The sequence below is a fragment of the Delphinus delphis genome, chromosome 5 (genome assembly GCF_949987515.2).
Source record: "Delphinus delphis chromosome 5, mDelDel1.2, whole genome shotgun sequence".
Lineage (NCBI taxonomy): Eukaryota > Metazoa > Chordata > Mammalia > Artiodactyla > Delphinidae > Delphinus > Delphinus delphis.
Genome location: NC_082687.1, coordinates 30,327,297 through 30,342,234, shown reverse-complemented (window position 1 = coordinate 30,342,234; position 14,938 = coordinate 30,327,297). Strand labels below are relative to the sequence as shown.

Genomic DNA, 14,938 nt, shown 5'->3' with positions numbered 1-14,938 from the left:
ATTAATCTGTAAGTTTGAATGATGATTTCGCTTGAGAGAAGAAGCAGTACAAGCCTGAAAATCTTCTTTTGACAGTAATTATTTACTGAAGCCAATCTAAAAATGTTTATTAAGCAACTGCTGTATGGGAAGCATTGTTGTAACTACTTCAAAGAAATGCTTTGTACCTCATAGCTACTTAGTAAATGTCACATGGATGAATGAACTGATGACAGCATAGAAAATTGAATAAAGGAAGGATAAAGAAAGGAAAAGAGTCAGGCAGACTAGGTGGATAGCTGAATGAATAAAAATGGCTAGATGGCTGGTGGGAGGGAGGGATGGAGGGGAGCAGGGAGGAGTGAGTCACTGGATAGATAGAAGGAAGGACCAATAGACAGACGGATGACAGGATGGATGGAAGTGTGGACAGGTGGATAAATAGAAAGATAGATTTATGGTCCCTACTGTCAGATTTCTTAAAGTATCGTGTTGACTAATGAAGAGCAAGGAGTTTATAGTCAGACATAGCCAAGTTCAAATCCTGACTTCGTTTCTCACCATGTGACCTTGGGCAAGCTCCTTAACCTTTCTTAGCTTCTATATCCCCACCTTTAAAATGGCGCTAATCATACTTACCTCATAGGGTTGTCATAAGGGTTAATGCGTGTATAGTGGTTAACATTTGTTAACTAGTAATTCATTATCTAGTTAGATAAAAGCTATATAACAATTGGAATGACTCATTTGGATTCCACACGGGGAAGTGAAAGTAAGTTCACTGTGGCACACTTAGCATAATGTCTAAGAGGGGATTGGCTAAACGCAATTTGTGAACCGCTTTTTCTAACCCTGAGTATAATACATGCTCATTACAGAAAATATTGGAAAACTAATAAAAATATAAAGAATAAAGCACAGTGTACTCACTCTCCTACATAAAGACAGCAACAGTTAATAGCTTTGAATAGTACATTCCAGATTATGAAGATAGGTAACAGGATTCTGTACATACATCTCAGAATCTCATTTTTCTCTATAATTAGATCTTATATTTCCCTTTGTCAATCCAATCTCTTCTACTATATGACTGTTTGTGTTTAAATAATATTTGTCTGTGAGGTGATCATATTCTTTGTTTAATCATTTTTCTCATGTTGAATATATGTGTTCTTATTTCAGTTATTTGTGCTAATAAATAATCCTTGTTATTTAAATTTTTAAAAGCTATAAGTAGAGGTTCTTAGGTAATGCAGTTCATTTAATCAATGGGCAGTTTCTCCTGATTCACAGGCTAGCATGAGAGTGTGTGTACGTGTACAGTTTTTATAATGGCAGTGCTTTTTATTTTTATTTTCCATAGAGTTCTAGAGAAAGGCAGAGGAGGTATCATCATACCTATTTGTTAAATGAGAAAAGTGAGGCTCAGAGAGCTTGACTGATTTGCTCAGAGTCACGCAGTTGGTATTTGTTAGGAAATCAGGTTGAATAAAGTGTAAACATGAGACCGTAGAATCAGGTTAAGAAAATGATGAAAGAAGCCACACCTAAATCACTGTGGCTCCAAGTATTGAAGATTAAGCATCAGATTCCTATACAAACTGACCAGGAACACAGACACACACATCAGGGTCTAGAAGTGAACAAGTAAACTCTAAACACTTAAAGATCATTCTGAATGGGGGAGAGGTAGAGTGAGGAGGAGGGCGCTGTTCTTCTAATACATAGTATCATTTCAGAGTATGTACTTTATAATAACGGAAAACTAAACATTTCCATTCAACCAGTGCATTTTTCTGTCTTACGATACCCTGTGTTTGTGCCATAGGCTAGATAGCAGAGCCCTGGGTTGAAGAGGTTGTATGGGTCTTGGTCCTCTTTCTTATCAGCCAGGGCAGAGCGAAGTGTACTCAGGGTACATCTCTAACTCTCTGAGGCCAGTGTCATGGAGGATGGCTGTCACATGCTCCCTCGAAGCCTGCCTCGGTGTACTGTTAGAAAAAGTGCAGGTCAGACAGGTCATTTCTGTGACTATGGCAGTTCTTATGTCACTTTCTTGGGTGGTAGTTATTTTCATGAATCTTTGAACATTTACAAATAGACAATAGCTTGTTACCAGGCTGTAAAATCTCACTGAGGCTTCTGTCTGCTAGGCGCCCAGAGATCACCATTGTGGCAGCTGAGCCACTGAGGCCGACCTCGTGGTTTCCAGGAGCCCCACCCCCAGGACTGGCATTTCCCCCATCTTCCACAGCAGGCCCTTGGAGGCCCAGTGAGCTGGTTCCTGCCGAGGTGAGTAAACATCGCATTATCTCTCTGCATTTTATTTTTAATGAAGTTCAAAGATAAGAACAGTGAGACCGTTAACACCTTGGCTATCACCCATAGGTGTCTAAAATCTTCATCCTTCCTTCTACAGCTCCCACCATCGTATGAACAAGTCATAAAAGAAATCAACCAAGTTCAAGTTAACACTACAAATAATAATAATGCTGCTGCCACTCCAAGGCACACTATTACTTCAGCAACTCAGACTGACTTTTCAGAAGAAATAGACAACCATCTGCCTCAAAGTAATGCAAGTAATTTGTCTTCCCTAATTCTGACCTAGTTCTAGGGAAGTAGTCAGTAGGCTCCTGCCTTTAAAATAATTTGCGATTTGTGCATAATTCATTGAGCTCTGCTTCCCAGTCGTCGTGATCACTGTGTGCTTGCTTTATTTGGGTTTGCTGTGATTATTATAATAGGCCATTCTTCATCCTCACAAGCCGCAGCCCCAATCTCTGGGGTTCACCCTAGTTCATATCACAAAAACATCATCTTTTTTTATTATTTTTTAAAATTTCTTTATTTTATTTTATTTTTGGCTGCGTTGGGTCTTCGTTGCTGTGTGCGGGCTTTCTCTAGTTGTGGCGAGCAGGGGCTACTCTTCATTGCGGTGCGCGGGCTTCGCATTGCGGTGGCTTCTCTTGTTGTGGAGCACGGACTCTAGGTGCGCGGGCTCAGTAGTTGTGGCATGTGAGCTCGGTAGTTGTGGCTTGCAGGCTCTAGAGCACAGGTTCAGTAGTTGTGGCGCACAGGCTTAGTTGCTCCGCGGCATGTGGGATTTTCCTGGACCAGGGCTCGAATCCGTGTTCCCTGCATTGGCAGGCAGACTCTTAACAGCTGCGCCACCAGGGAAGTCCCCAAAACATCATCCTTTTAACTCATTAAACTCATGGTTTAACTCATCCTTTTAACTCATTATCCTTTTAACTCATACTGCTGATGCCCTTTATTCCCATTGAGAAAGCTGTTATATTTAGCACTTAACTTGATAGGATGCTAAAAGTGGTTGTCCTGTTAGGCTTTTAAAAAGCATTATATTAAGATAACAAATGAGAGTAAGTTACTCTGGAAAAGTAAAGCAAGAATTTTGGGAATTTTGACAAGAGAGAAATGGTCATTGATAAGTCTACTGAGAATCAGGAATTTAATGGTGTTTTACAATATTATATAGGGACTTCCCTAGTGGTCCAGTGCTTAAGACTCTGCATTTCCACTGCAGTGGAAGCACGGGTTCCATCCCTGGCCGGGGAACTAAGATCGTGTATGCTGCACAGTGTGACAAAAAAATAAATAAAAATAAAATATTATATAATGAATATTTCTATATGAATAAATATAATGTGAAGAACCCTCCTGCAGGAAGCTGAATATAAACATCTCTCCATTGATTTTAGAATTACTTTTTCCTAAGGAAGGAAACCAGAATCTCTTGATAGTCTACATGTCTATTGTTAAACTCTGTGTATCCTTTTTCTTTGAAATTATAACATGGCCGCTTCTGTTCGTTTTGGTCTTGTCAGCACTGCCGGCACCTCTGAAACCTCTCCTGCCTTCCCCAGCAGCCTCAGCCAGCGATCCTCCGACAGACGAGACGCCTTTAATAGTCTTTGATATTTCTGAAGAACAGAGTTGTCCAGAAAACTCCAGTGCTACAAGATGTCCAGTGCCCAAACCAAGATCAAAAAGCAACCTCAGACCAGTGGCCAGAGAGCCTCACGTTAAAGAGCCGGATACCCAGAAAAGCAGCCCAGCGGCCACGCCAGAGGAGGCAACCCCGAGCCGGCCCCAGCCTCTGTGGGACGATACCGGCCACTCGGACAGTCAGGCAGTGATGAACATTATGAACGCAGAACGGAGCCCAAATACCGTCGTTTCCAGGATCAAAGCACTTGAGGGTCAGACAAATGCGGAAAGCGTGGGACTGCCCAAGAAGCCAGAAATTGCCCCCCGCACAGTCCCCCCGAGGCCTGCTCCTGCCTCAGGGAAACCCTCCGTGGCTCCCAAACCGGCAGCTGACAGAGCCTCTGGAGGCTGGGACTCCTGGACCACAAACAGACTCCGGGGGGCCTCTAGGGAAGTCCTCACCCCACACTCTCCACCGCAAGAAGCAGGGAGCGTCCCTGCAACCAAACCCGAATTGCCAAAGAAACCGAATCCTGGCCTCATACGAAGTGTTAATCCCGAGAGTCTGGGAGGAGGGTCCATGGCCGAGAGCCCCGCCAGTGGGAAGAAAGCCCCGACTCCGGCTCCTCGGCCTTTGCTGCCCAAGAAATCAGCTTCTGCAGGAGTGGCCCCCTACCCTGCGGCCTCAGAAGCGCCCCCCTACCCTGCGGCTTTGCTGAAACCCATCACTGTGCCTCCCCGACTCTCCGTGGCGTCACAAGCCAAAGCGTTCAGGTCCCTGGGAGAAGGACCCCCGGCCAGCCCCCCAGTCCCGGTTCTGCAAAGCAAGCCTCCGGGGGACATCGACCTCATCAGCTTTGACGATGAGGTTTTACCCGCCCCATCTGGGAACCTGGCTGAAGACTCTATTGATTCAGAGATGGTTCTGGGTGAGTAAAACTCAGAAGAGGAGGGCAATCTAAATTCATCATAGGACATCTCAAGTGGCGCTGCTGTTTGCGTTTCTGGCAATAAGTTATTGAGGCGTGGACGTGCATGTGTGTGCACATGCGTGCATGTGGACGTGTGTGTGTGTGGATGTGTAGAGACAGGGAGAAACACAGCGAGATTAAGAAACAAGGAGCCGGGGCTTCCCTGGTGGCGCAGTGGTTGAGAGCCCGCCTGCCGATGCGGGGGACACGGGTTCGTGCCCCGGTCCGGGAGGATCCCGCGTGCCGCAGAGCGGCTGGGCCCGTGAGCCATGGCCGCTGAGCCTGCGCGTCCGGAGCCTGTGCTCCGCAACGGGAGAGGCCGCAACAGTGAGAGGCTCACGTACAGAAAAAAAAAAAAAGAAACAAGGAGCCGGGTGGGAGATGGAATCAGAGCGAAGGGAAAATCTGGGATGGGGAGATGGTGACGGAGAAAGAGGGAGGCACACGTGTTGATTACTCTCACATGAGCCAGACATAAGCAGACTGGGACCAGGGACTTAACTAGATGAGAGGCCGGCTCCCTCCTCGGGCAGGTGGAGATTCAAGCATTAGGAGGAAGAGAGGGAAACTTCTCAGAGTGGGGAAGTCATGCCCCAGAAGGGCTCCTCAGATGGAGCCAGCCCCACGGGAGTGCCGGGAAAGGGGCCAGCCCTGCGGAGGACTCTGGCAGGAGCAGTAAACCCGGCCATATGTTGCTCCATAATCTTCACAGAACACCTTCCCTTGGGAATGGAAAGTTTTGTAAATAAACTACAACAGTTGTAAGTTTCCTGCCAGGATCGGGACAATTAGATTTCCCAAGAGGCAGAGAGTATGTTTTCTTTCCTCACACTGTTCAAATGGAGAGTGTGATGGTAAAGCTTATCTTCGATTTGTCAAACTAAACTGCTGTACTTGTCATTGCTAAGATTCCTTTCACTGCTGTTTACTTACTTGGGCAGAATTTATGAACATGTAAGCGTAATAGTATTTTCAAAAGGTTAGCTGTCATCTTCTAAATGTTTAACATGCATCAAAATGATATAAGCTCTGTGATTCAAAACCAAATTCTGCTAAGTACAGGCATATTTTAAATAACAACCACATATTTATTAAATATTTATCATGCACACAACATTGTAACTGGCTATAGCATGCCTCTTGTCCATAAGGAGTGGAAAGAAAAACATTAGGATATATTGAACTTCTGCCTAGCTCCAGACCCTCTGCTAGATGTCCAGACATACATTATTTAATTTAATACTTACCCTAACCCTTTACAAGGCATCATTGGCCTCAGTTTGCAGATGAAGAAAATGAGACTGAGAGAGATCAAAGGGTAATTACTCGGTTTTCCAAAGCAGGATTCAAAGTCCGTCTTTTCTTTCTAAGTCTAGTTTAATGTTCACTCCATCATGTTAGTACTCAGCATTTTCACGAATCCTTAAACCAGGCAACACATTAAAAACTTTTCAAGTTTTTGTTATACCATTTTCTTACTTAAACCCTTGTGGTGTTAACAGGGTTCAGAGTAGGACAGGGAGGGGTAGATCCAACAGCCGCAGGCTGTTCAGGGGTGGAAACAGTACAAGCCAAAATAATAACCACCTTCTGTAGACGCTGCTAGACTCTGTGGGAATGGCACCTTGGTTAATAATTGCTGAGAATTTATTCTGTGTCATCAAGCAGATAATTACAGTCATCTTCAAAAAGGAAGGTCAGCAGTATATATCAACATGAATACAGTATCGTGCTTCCTACTCAGCCTTTTCTGTTTCTTGATTTCTACCACTTCCTTGCACAATGTTTAATTACTGAGGCAGTGTTTCAGCAAAAGGTCTAATTTGCTTGCCCCACCTGACTTTAACCATTGCTCTTACCTGTGGAGTTATCCTGAACTGAACACTCTGTCTTCTTTTTTTTTTAATTTTATAAATTTATTTATTTTATTTATTTTTGTCTGCGTTGGGTCTCTGTTGCTGCGCACTGGCTTTCTCTAGTTGCTGCGAGCGGGGGCTATTCTTCGTTGCGGTGCGTGGGCTGCTCATCGCACTGGCTTCTCTTGTTGCAGAGCACGGGCTCTAGGTGCGCGGGCTTCAGTAGTTGTGGCTCGCGAGCTGTAGAGTGCAGGCTCGGTAGTTGTGGCACATGGGCTTAGCTGCTCCGCGGCCTGTGAGATCTTCCCGGACCAGGGCTCTAACCCATGTCCCCTGCATTGGCAGGCAGATTCTTAACCACTGCGCCACCAGGGAAGTCCACTCTGTCTTCTTTTTAAACCTGCTTCTCTTCCTGTATTCTGCTCCTGTCCTAGTGACACCATCACACACCAGCCCCCACAAAGGATCCTATCCATCATCCTTGAGCCTTCCTACCTCTCACACACAGTGACTAGCTGTTTGGACTTAGAGTCAGGCAGGTCGGGGTCTACCACTTAAATGCTATGTGACCTTGGGCAATTTACTTAACTCCACAATGCCTCGGTTTCCTCGTCTGTAAAACACGATAATAATACTCCTCCTGGAGGTATTGTAGGGTTAAATATGATTATGGAGGAAAGCCCTATCACATTGTCTGAAACACGGTAATAATACTCCTCCTGGAGGCATTGCACGTGTTAAATATGATTATGGAGGGAAGCCTTATCACATTGTCTGAAACATGGTATGTGCTCAATAAGTGGTAGTCATTATTCTTACTTCTTGTCCTTCACATCCAGTTAGTGGTCAAGTCCTGCTGGTTTTATTTTCTGAATAGTTCTTAAATTTTCCTCTAGTTTTCATCACTCCTGCTACTGGCCCACTTTTCTAATCTTTAGGCCCAGATTCCTGCAGTAGCCTCCTAAATTGAGCCTCTGCTTCTGCCTCAAACCCATCATCATATCATGGTTACCCAACGGATTTTTCTACAGTGTACATTGGACCTTGTTGCTTCCTTGCTTATTGCCCTCCAGAGGCCTTCAAGATCACCTCTGAATTCCTCAAAATGCAGAGGGAATTTTTGTTTGTTTACTGACTGGGGCTTTGTGACTTTTTTGGGGTGGGGGAGCTACACATTTTTTTAATTGAAGTATAATTGACATACAGCACTATGTTAGTTCCATGTGCACAGCCTAGTGAGTTGATATTTCAAGAGGATCACCATAAGTCTAGTTACCATCTGCCATCATACAAAGTTATTACAGTATTATTAACTATATTCCCCATGCTCTAAGGCTTTGTGACTTTTTGATGGTGTATTAATAGCATTGTCTTGTAGATAAAGGGTTATGGTCTTTTGGTGAAACCTTGCTTAATCGTCCTGGCATCAGCCAAAAACTGGGGGAGGAACACAGGAGAAAGGAGAGAAACTCACAGATACGTCTTTCCTTCTTTTTCTTTTCCCTCAAAAAATAAAGAAAATCCAATAAAGTAGTTTTCATAAAATGAAGTTGCCATATTAATCTCAGGAAATAGAGATTAGAAAATACTGAAGCTATGAAAACACTGTAAGGATTAGAAAAATTATTAAAGGGAAACTCATAAAACAGGCAATTTAATACTGGATTCATTTCTTAGGTAGAATGCCTTCCAGGTTAATGTAGTGGAGCTGAGAAGCATTAGCAATTCGTCTTCACACCTTTACAAATCATACCCAGGTGTCAAAAAAGCAGAATACTTCTGCTGTCAACCCCATTACACAGACCAGAATGATAGTGTAGCAGCCAATTTCTGCTATTAACAGAACTCAAGGGAAAGAAAGACAGAAATGACAGAAAAGCTAGCCAAGGATGGTGAAACTAATTATGATGACAAGCATATTATTGGAGACAGGTAATGGGCAGAAAACTACATTATCATCAGTGTTTTTCCCAACCCAGTAATGAAGACCATGTGGCTATAGGTGTAAAGGGGCAGCAGGTGTGAGGGGGCTGGAAGGAGGGCAGAGTAAACACTGCAAATAAAAGTAGAGAAAGATGCCATGGACTTTCCTTAGACTTGGTTAGGAGATGCTTTTGCAGGTAGTTGTGTTTTCTCTATAGAAGCAAGAGCAAAGAGTCTGTGATAGAGGAAATTATGACACTGGGGTTCTTAACCCTTTCTGGATCACAGAGCTCAGTTAGCCTATGAATCTTTTTTCTCCCTTGAAAATAACCCTTTTGCACACGTATGCACAGTTGGAGGTACAGTTTCCAGAGCTTCAAGGGCCTATTCTTGGAACCCAGATTAAGGACGTCTACAGAATGTTGGAAATTGCCTTCAGTGGACTTCTGAAATAAATTCTGGTTGCATCCATACAATGGAATATTGGGCAGTAGCTAAAAAAGAGGCAGACCACCTATTATCCCCTACTATGGACCAACCTCCAAGGTACTCTGGGTGAAAAATGCAAGGTATAGATAGTATTCATGGTATTTTAGCTATAGTGTTGGTGTTAAAACACATATTTACATGTACATATGCTGTGTCTTTGGAAGACGTATTAAAAATGCTAACAAAGGTGGTCTTTTATGAGGGAACTCCATCAGCAGGAGAGGATGGGGGAAGCTGGTCTTCAAATAGATGACCGTAAGCAGAATTAGGATGAAAGAAACTAGGAGGCATATCCCTTGTCTTTGCCACAGAGAAAGAGCTGCCCCCCACACTGTTCCTCAGCCTGTGACGAGTAGAAATTTTAAGAATAATAAAATGCGATTTTTCTAAACAATTATATTATTCAAGGTTACAAATAAAAGCTAATTATTATGAACTAAATATGTCTAAATTAGACAAATTCAAAAATATGTATCTGCATTATTTCCTATTAAATAGAATCACTGAGGAGTATTAGCCAAAAAAAAAGAGTTTTTGTTTTTCTCGTTACTTTATGGAAAATTTTATGGCCATTATTGTCTTGAAAAAGCAGCGAAAGGGACAAGTATTTTCATATTTTTCCTCTTCTTTCTTTTTTTTTTTTTTTAATTTTTATTGTTGGCTGCAGTGGGTCTTGGCTGCTGCGTGCCGGCTTTATCTAGTTGCGGTGAGGGGGGGCTACTCTTTGTTGTGGCGCACGGGCTGGGTTGCTCCGCGGCATGTGAGATCTTCCCGGACCAGGGATCGAACCTGTGTCCCCTGCATTGGCACGCGGATTCTTAACCACTGTTCCACCAGGGAAGTCCCTCCTCTTATTTCTAAGTGATTTTTGTTTCAGTTTGTTTGGCAGGGGTGTTATTTCAGCTTCATTTTGTAACTTTTTTCATGTGATTGAATTTATTTTATTGGATTTTTTTTTCAGTCACAAAGTAACATATATTTGCGGTAACAAGTCTAACAATATAAACATTTAGTAAAAGGCAAAAATGAATCTCCCTCCAATCCATTCAAATCCCCAGAATAACCAGTGTGAACCATGTTGTATGTAGCTTTCTGTGCCTTTGGACATTCCAAGCCAAAGCTTACAAACACGTACACGTACATGTACTTCTTCCTGTTTTTTACAAAAAGTTTTACCTAACTGTACCCATTACTCAGCAGCAAAAATGTTTACTTACCTAACTGTACCCATTACCCAGCAGCTTACTTTATTCATTTAGTAATGAGGTTTAGGGACTTCTCTCCAGGTCAGTAGATCTAAGTCTGACTCCTTGTTCCCTGATACCTACCTGATATTCCCTGGTATGAGCGCAGCACAGGCAAGTCCACGTTTCCCCTATTGATGGACACCACTACAAAAAATGCTCTTGTAAACACTCTTGTAAATATTTTTACTTCTACTAGTGCTTTTATAAAGAAATTTCCAGAAGTGGGACTCCTGGCTTAAAGATCATGAACTTTAAACTTATTAACAGTACCAACAATCCAGTTTCCCACCTGGCAGTGCCAGGAGTTCCCAAACGTGAGGTACCATCCTTGCCTTCTAGGTTGCCCCCTTAACATTGCTGTTGGAGAAAAATACCCCTCTCACGCAAAAAGTAAGCATACTGTGTAGCTAGAGGGAGACTCTCACACCATCATCAAGATGAAAAACAGGCCTCTGGCTCCACCTTCTCACTGAAGTGATGCTGTCTCTCCTCTCCGCTCATCGGCATGCCTCTTCTGGAAGGCAGCCTGGGACAGGGCGCAGCGAGGCACAGGCCGAGCTCACTGACTCAGGGAGCACAGCTAGGGGAAGTCATGAAGCAGACCCACTCCTGCCAAACAGCCACAGTACTGGAACACTCAGACTTCCTTGCTTCACTGTACTGACAAAGAATTTTTTTTCTTCTTTGTTTTGGAGACATGTATACTAGAATAATTACACATGATCTGAGTGCCAGTTATCAAAGAGCAGCTAATGATACTAAAATTAAAGACCAAGAAAGAGAGAGAAAGTGGGTAGCTAGGACACTTTGAATACTTTGTATTTAAGTTGTATCTTGCTACTTCAGTTTAAATCTAGCAGGTTTTAAAAAATGACTGGACCCTTTAATGCGGTAGTTGAGACCTGCAGGATTTGGGACGGGGTTCTCTGAGGCTGGTCCTCCAAGAACAAGCACATTTGGGATCCCCCTGTGCCCAGCCCTCCAAGGGCACTGAGTGGCCTCTTTCTCCTTCTCTGCCCCCCTTGTTCGTGCTCTCACTCCTGGGATGTGAGAGAGAGAGACTGTACGTGGTATCCTGGCCCAGAACATCAGATGGGTTGGGAAATAATTGAAGTGATTCCATACTCAAGATTTTCTTCTCCCTCCACACTCACCTCCCCAAAATCACCAACTAAAAACCTATCCTAATAACCACCAGATCGTAGGGGCCCAAAGCAGCTGTTAAAGCAGAAATACCACTTGAATGGGAGAGCACTGTGAACAGTTATCAGCCTTAATCCTTTTCTTGAATTTTGGTCCTTTTCCCAGCAGGAAACAGAGCCCTGAGAGGATGGGCTGTTACAGCCAAGGTTGAGAGGACGGGGGACAGTCAAGTCTGCAGCAGTGGGGGAAGGAAAGTCGCTCCTTGGAGGTCAGTGGGTTCCAGTGAGGGCCAAGGAGGCAGAGCAGGGGCAACGGCAGGGGAGAGAGACGAATAGGAAGGAAAGGTGTGCCCACAAGAGAGATACTATGTTTCTGTGTTTGAATAAAATAAATGCCGAGATTGGGGTCTTCAAATTCTTTCATTCTAGCTAGCATTACTCAGAACAGATGACACGTTCAGGGAGTTCAGTTTCAGGTAATGTTTGCAATAATGGGCTTTAATACCAGCCTACCTTCGCCTGTTTATCCATCAGCACTGCTGTTTCCTAAAAACCCAAAGTGTATTTTTCAGCTTGGAAGAACTGTTAGAATATGCAAAATCCATCTGTTGGAAAGAGGATCATGGAGCCCTCCTCTCCCTCGCCCCCTGCACTCCTGTTTCACGCTGCAACCTGCTTCCCTTCTGCCCACAACTGAAGTTCCGCCTTGCTCTACGTTTCCCTTTTTCAGTAGCATGTCTCACCTTCTAATATACCACATGAATCAACAATATATTTACTGTTTATTGTCTCCATCTCCTGCTGGAGTGTAAGCATCACAAGGGCAGAGTTCTTTGCTCTGTTCAATGACGTATTCCCAGCATCTAGAATAGTATTTGATGTGTAGCAGGCACCCGATCAATACTGAATGAAAAAAAGTGAAAGAGTAAGTTACAAAGAAATAGGTATAAAATGATCCTGTTTGTGTTTTTCAAAATACCTACGTAATAATACTTATGATACAGGTTTGTGTTTTTCAAAATACGTAGGTAATAATACATATGATACAGAAAAAAAATCTGTAGACAGATACACATATTTTAGATAATAATTATTACTGCAGGGATAGGATTACAGGAGACTTTCTATCATATATTCCTTTTTTTTTTTAAAGATCAACTTTTTTTTTTTTAATAAATTTATTTATTTTTGGCTGTGTTGGGTCTTCATTGTTGCGTGCGGGCTTTCTCTAGTGGCGAGTGGGGGCTACTCTTTTTTTTTTTTTTTTTTTTAAGGCATCTGAAGAATCACCACTATCTTAACCTGAGTTTTGGCAACTCAGGTTAAGGTTTTTTTAATTTATTTGTTTTTAATTTTGGCTGTGTTCGGTCTTCGTTTCTGTGCGAGGGCTTTCTCCAGTTGCGGCAAGCGGGGGCCACTCTTCATTGCAGTGCGCAGCCTCTCTTGTTGTGGAGCGCAGGCTCCAGACGCTCAGGCTCAGTAGTTGTGGCTCATGGGCCTAGTTGCTCCGCGGCATGTGGGATCCTCCCAGACCAGGGCTCGAACCCGTGTCCCCTGCATTGGCAGGCAGATTCTTAACCGCTGTGCCACCAGGGAAGCCCGGGGGCTACTCTTCATTGTGGTGCGAGGGCTTCTCATTGCGATGGCTTCTCTTGTTGTGGAGCACAGGCTCTAGGTGCACGGGCTTCAGTAGTTGTGGCATGCAGGCTTCAGTAGTTGTGGCTTGTGGGCTCTAGAGCGCAGGCTCAGTAGTTGTGGCTCACGGGCTTAGTTGCTCCACGGCATGTGGGATCTTCCCGGACCAGGGATCGAACCTGTGTCCCCTGCATTGGCAGGCGGATTCTTAACCACTGCGCCACCAGGGAAGTCCCTATCATATATTTCTTAATGTTTCCTATTTTTACAATAAATGTTACTTTTGAAATGAAAAATAATGCTATAACAAAATAAGGAATTGACGAATTTCCTTAGACCTAAAAGAAGAAGCTTTGTTTGTTTTCTGGAGATATAGGTTACAATGGAAGAAAGTGATATTATTACAAGAGCCTTTTTTGAAAGTTTGATATTGTTTTGATGATGTTGAGTTGGATTTTTGAGCATAGACAAGACTCGCCTCACTAATAAGCTAATAGACCAGTTTCCATAGAGGGGTCATCTAATTTTTTTTTTCCTAACTAGCCTAATAATTATTATTTTACCTAGCATGCCATCTGGGGGCCTTACTTAGGTGATAGATAATAAACTTAAAATAGGATTGTACTTAACCATCCTATCTCCCCACCTCGCACCGTTACTGGCACATGGTAAGCAGACATGTGAGATCAAGTGACTAGTGAGTGGGTGATGCTCTGGTAGCAGGTCTGAGAGTGGGGTTGCCTGAGAGCTGGGTGGAAGGGAAGGGCAAGTATCAAGGAGCTGAAAGGCCATCTTATCCTTAGCTCAGCTCTTCGTGTATTCTGAAAAGATCTGGTCAGCAAAAGATGCTTTATTGAACTGCAGCTCATAACAGGCAGAACATGAATGCTGTTCATCACAAGTGCTGTGAAGTGCATTGTTTATAGGGAGTATCTCCCTACAGGCGAGATCCAGAGAACAGGTTCTGAATACAGTATGTATTCATTCTGCCTCTTGCTGAATAAAGGCAAAAGCGGCCTCTCGAGACCCTGTGCACCGTATAGAGTATGCATTATACAGTATTTGATTTTATTTTTGCTCATCTATTTATTTTTAGGTTTTTCATCTTCTAAAAATTTTTTGGTCATCTTCCCAAACTACTAAAAAGAACATTTACATTAAAGAAGAAAAGACTATTTCTTTCAGTAAAAAAGTTTGGTGGGGGATTTCTCTGGCGGTCCAGTGGTTAGGGCTCCACGCTCTCACTGCCGAGGGCCTGGGTTCCATCCCTGGTTGGGTAACTAAGACCCCACAAGCCTTGCGGCATGACCAAAAATGAAAAAAGGAAGAAAAAAGTTTGGTGGTTGTGCTTTTATTTAAAATACTCTCCCTAAGCACATACTGTCCATTTTAAATGAGTGGGTTAAGATGGAGAATATATATCCTTGGCCCAAAATTAAATATTTGAAGGGAGATGTCTTATTTTATTTCCAGGATAAAACGTTTTCCGTTTTCATGTTAGCAAGGTGTAGTTTCACTTCACTACTCAATCCGAGAGTGCTGCTGCCAGGCTCCGGCAGGGTGGGATGAGGGGTGGGGACCAGGCCCAGGGCCAGCCCTTCAGGGAGGTTTTCCAATGCAGGCACAGGGGTGGGGCAAAGAGACCTTCCTTCCTGGGGGATCCGGGAAGCTTCACTATAGGGGGGAAATTGGCTGCATGTTTCAATTGCCCTTCATTTTCAGGCAGACACTTATGGAATGATTAC

At 43.4% G+C, this 14,938-nt stretch overlaps 1 protein-coding gene across 5 annotated transcripts in view; it reads left to right on the top strand.

The window, feature by feature from the left end:
- SH3D19 (SH3 domain containing 19) overlaps positions 1-14,938 on the top strand; it is a 192,616-nt gene that overhangs the window by 121,892 nt on the left and 55,786 nt on the right. For all 5 annotated transcript variants that reach the window (XR_009519507.1, XM_060012135.1, XM_060012136.1 and 2 more), the window contains 3 exons: positions 2,133-2,271; positions 2,399-2,552; positions 3,828-4,859. Coding sequence is in view for 4 of the 5 variants with exons in the window: in XM_060012135.1 (XP_059868118.1) it covers positions 2,133-2,271; positions 2,399-2,552; positions 3,828-4,859 (1,325 nt within the window). In the remaining variant the exon portion in view is untranslated. The remainder of the gene's footprint in view (positions 1-2,132; positions 2,272-2,398; positions 2,553-3,827; positions 4,860-14,938) is intronic.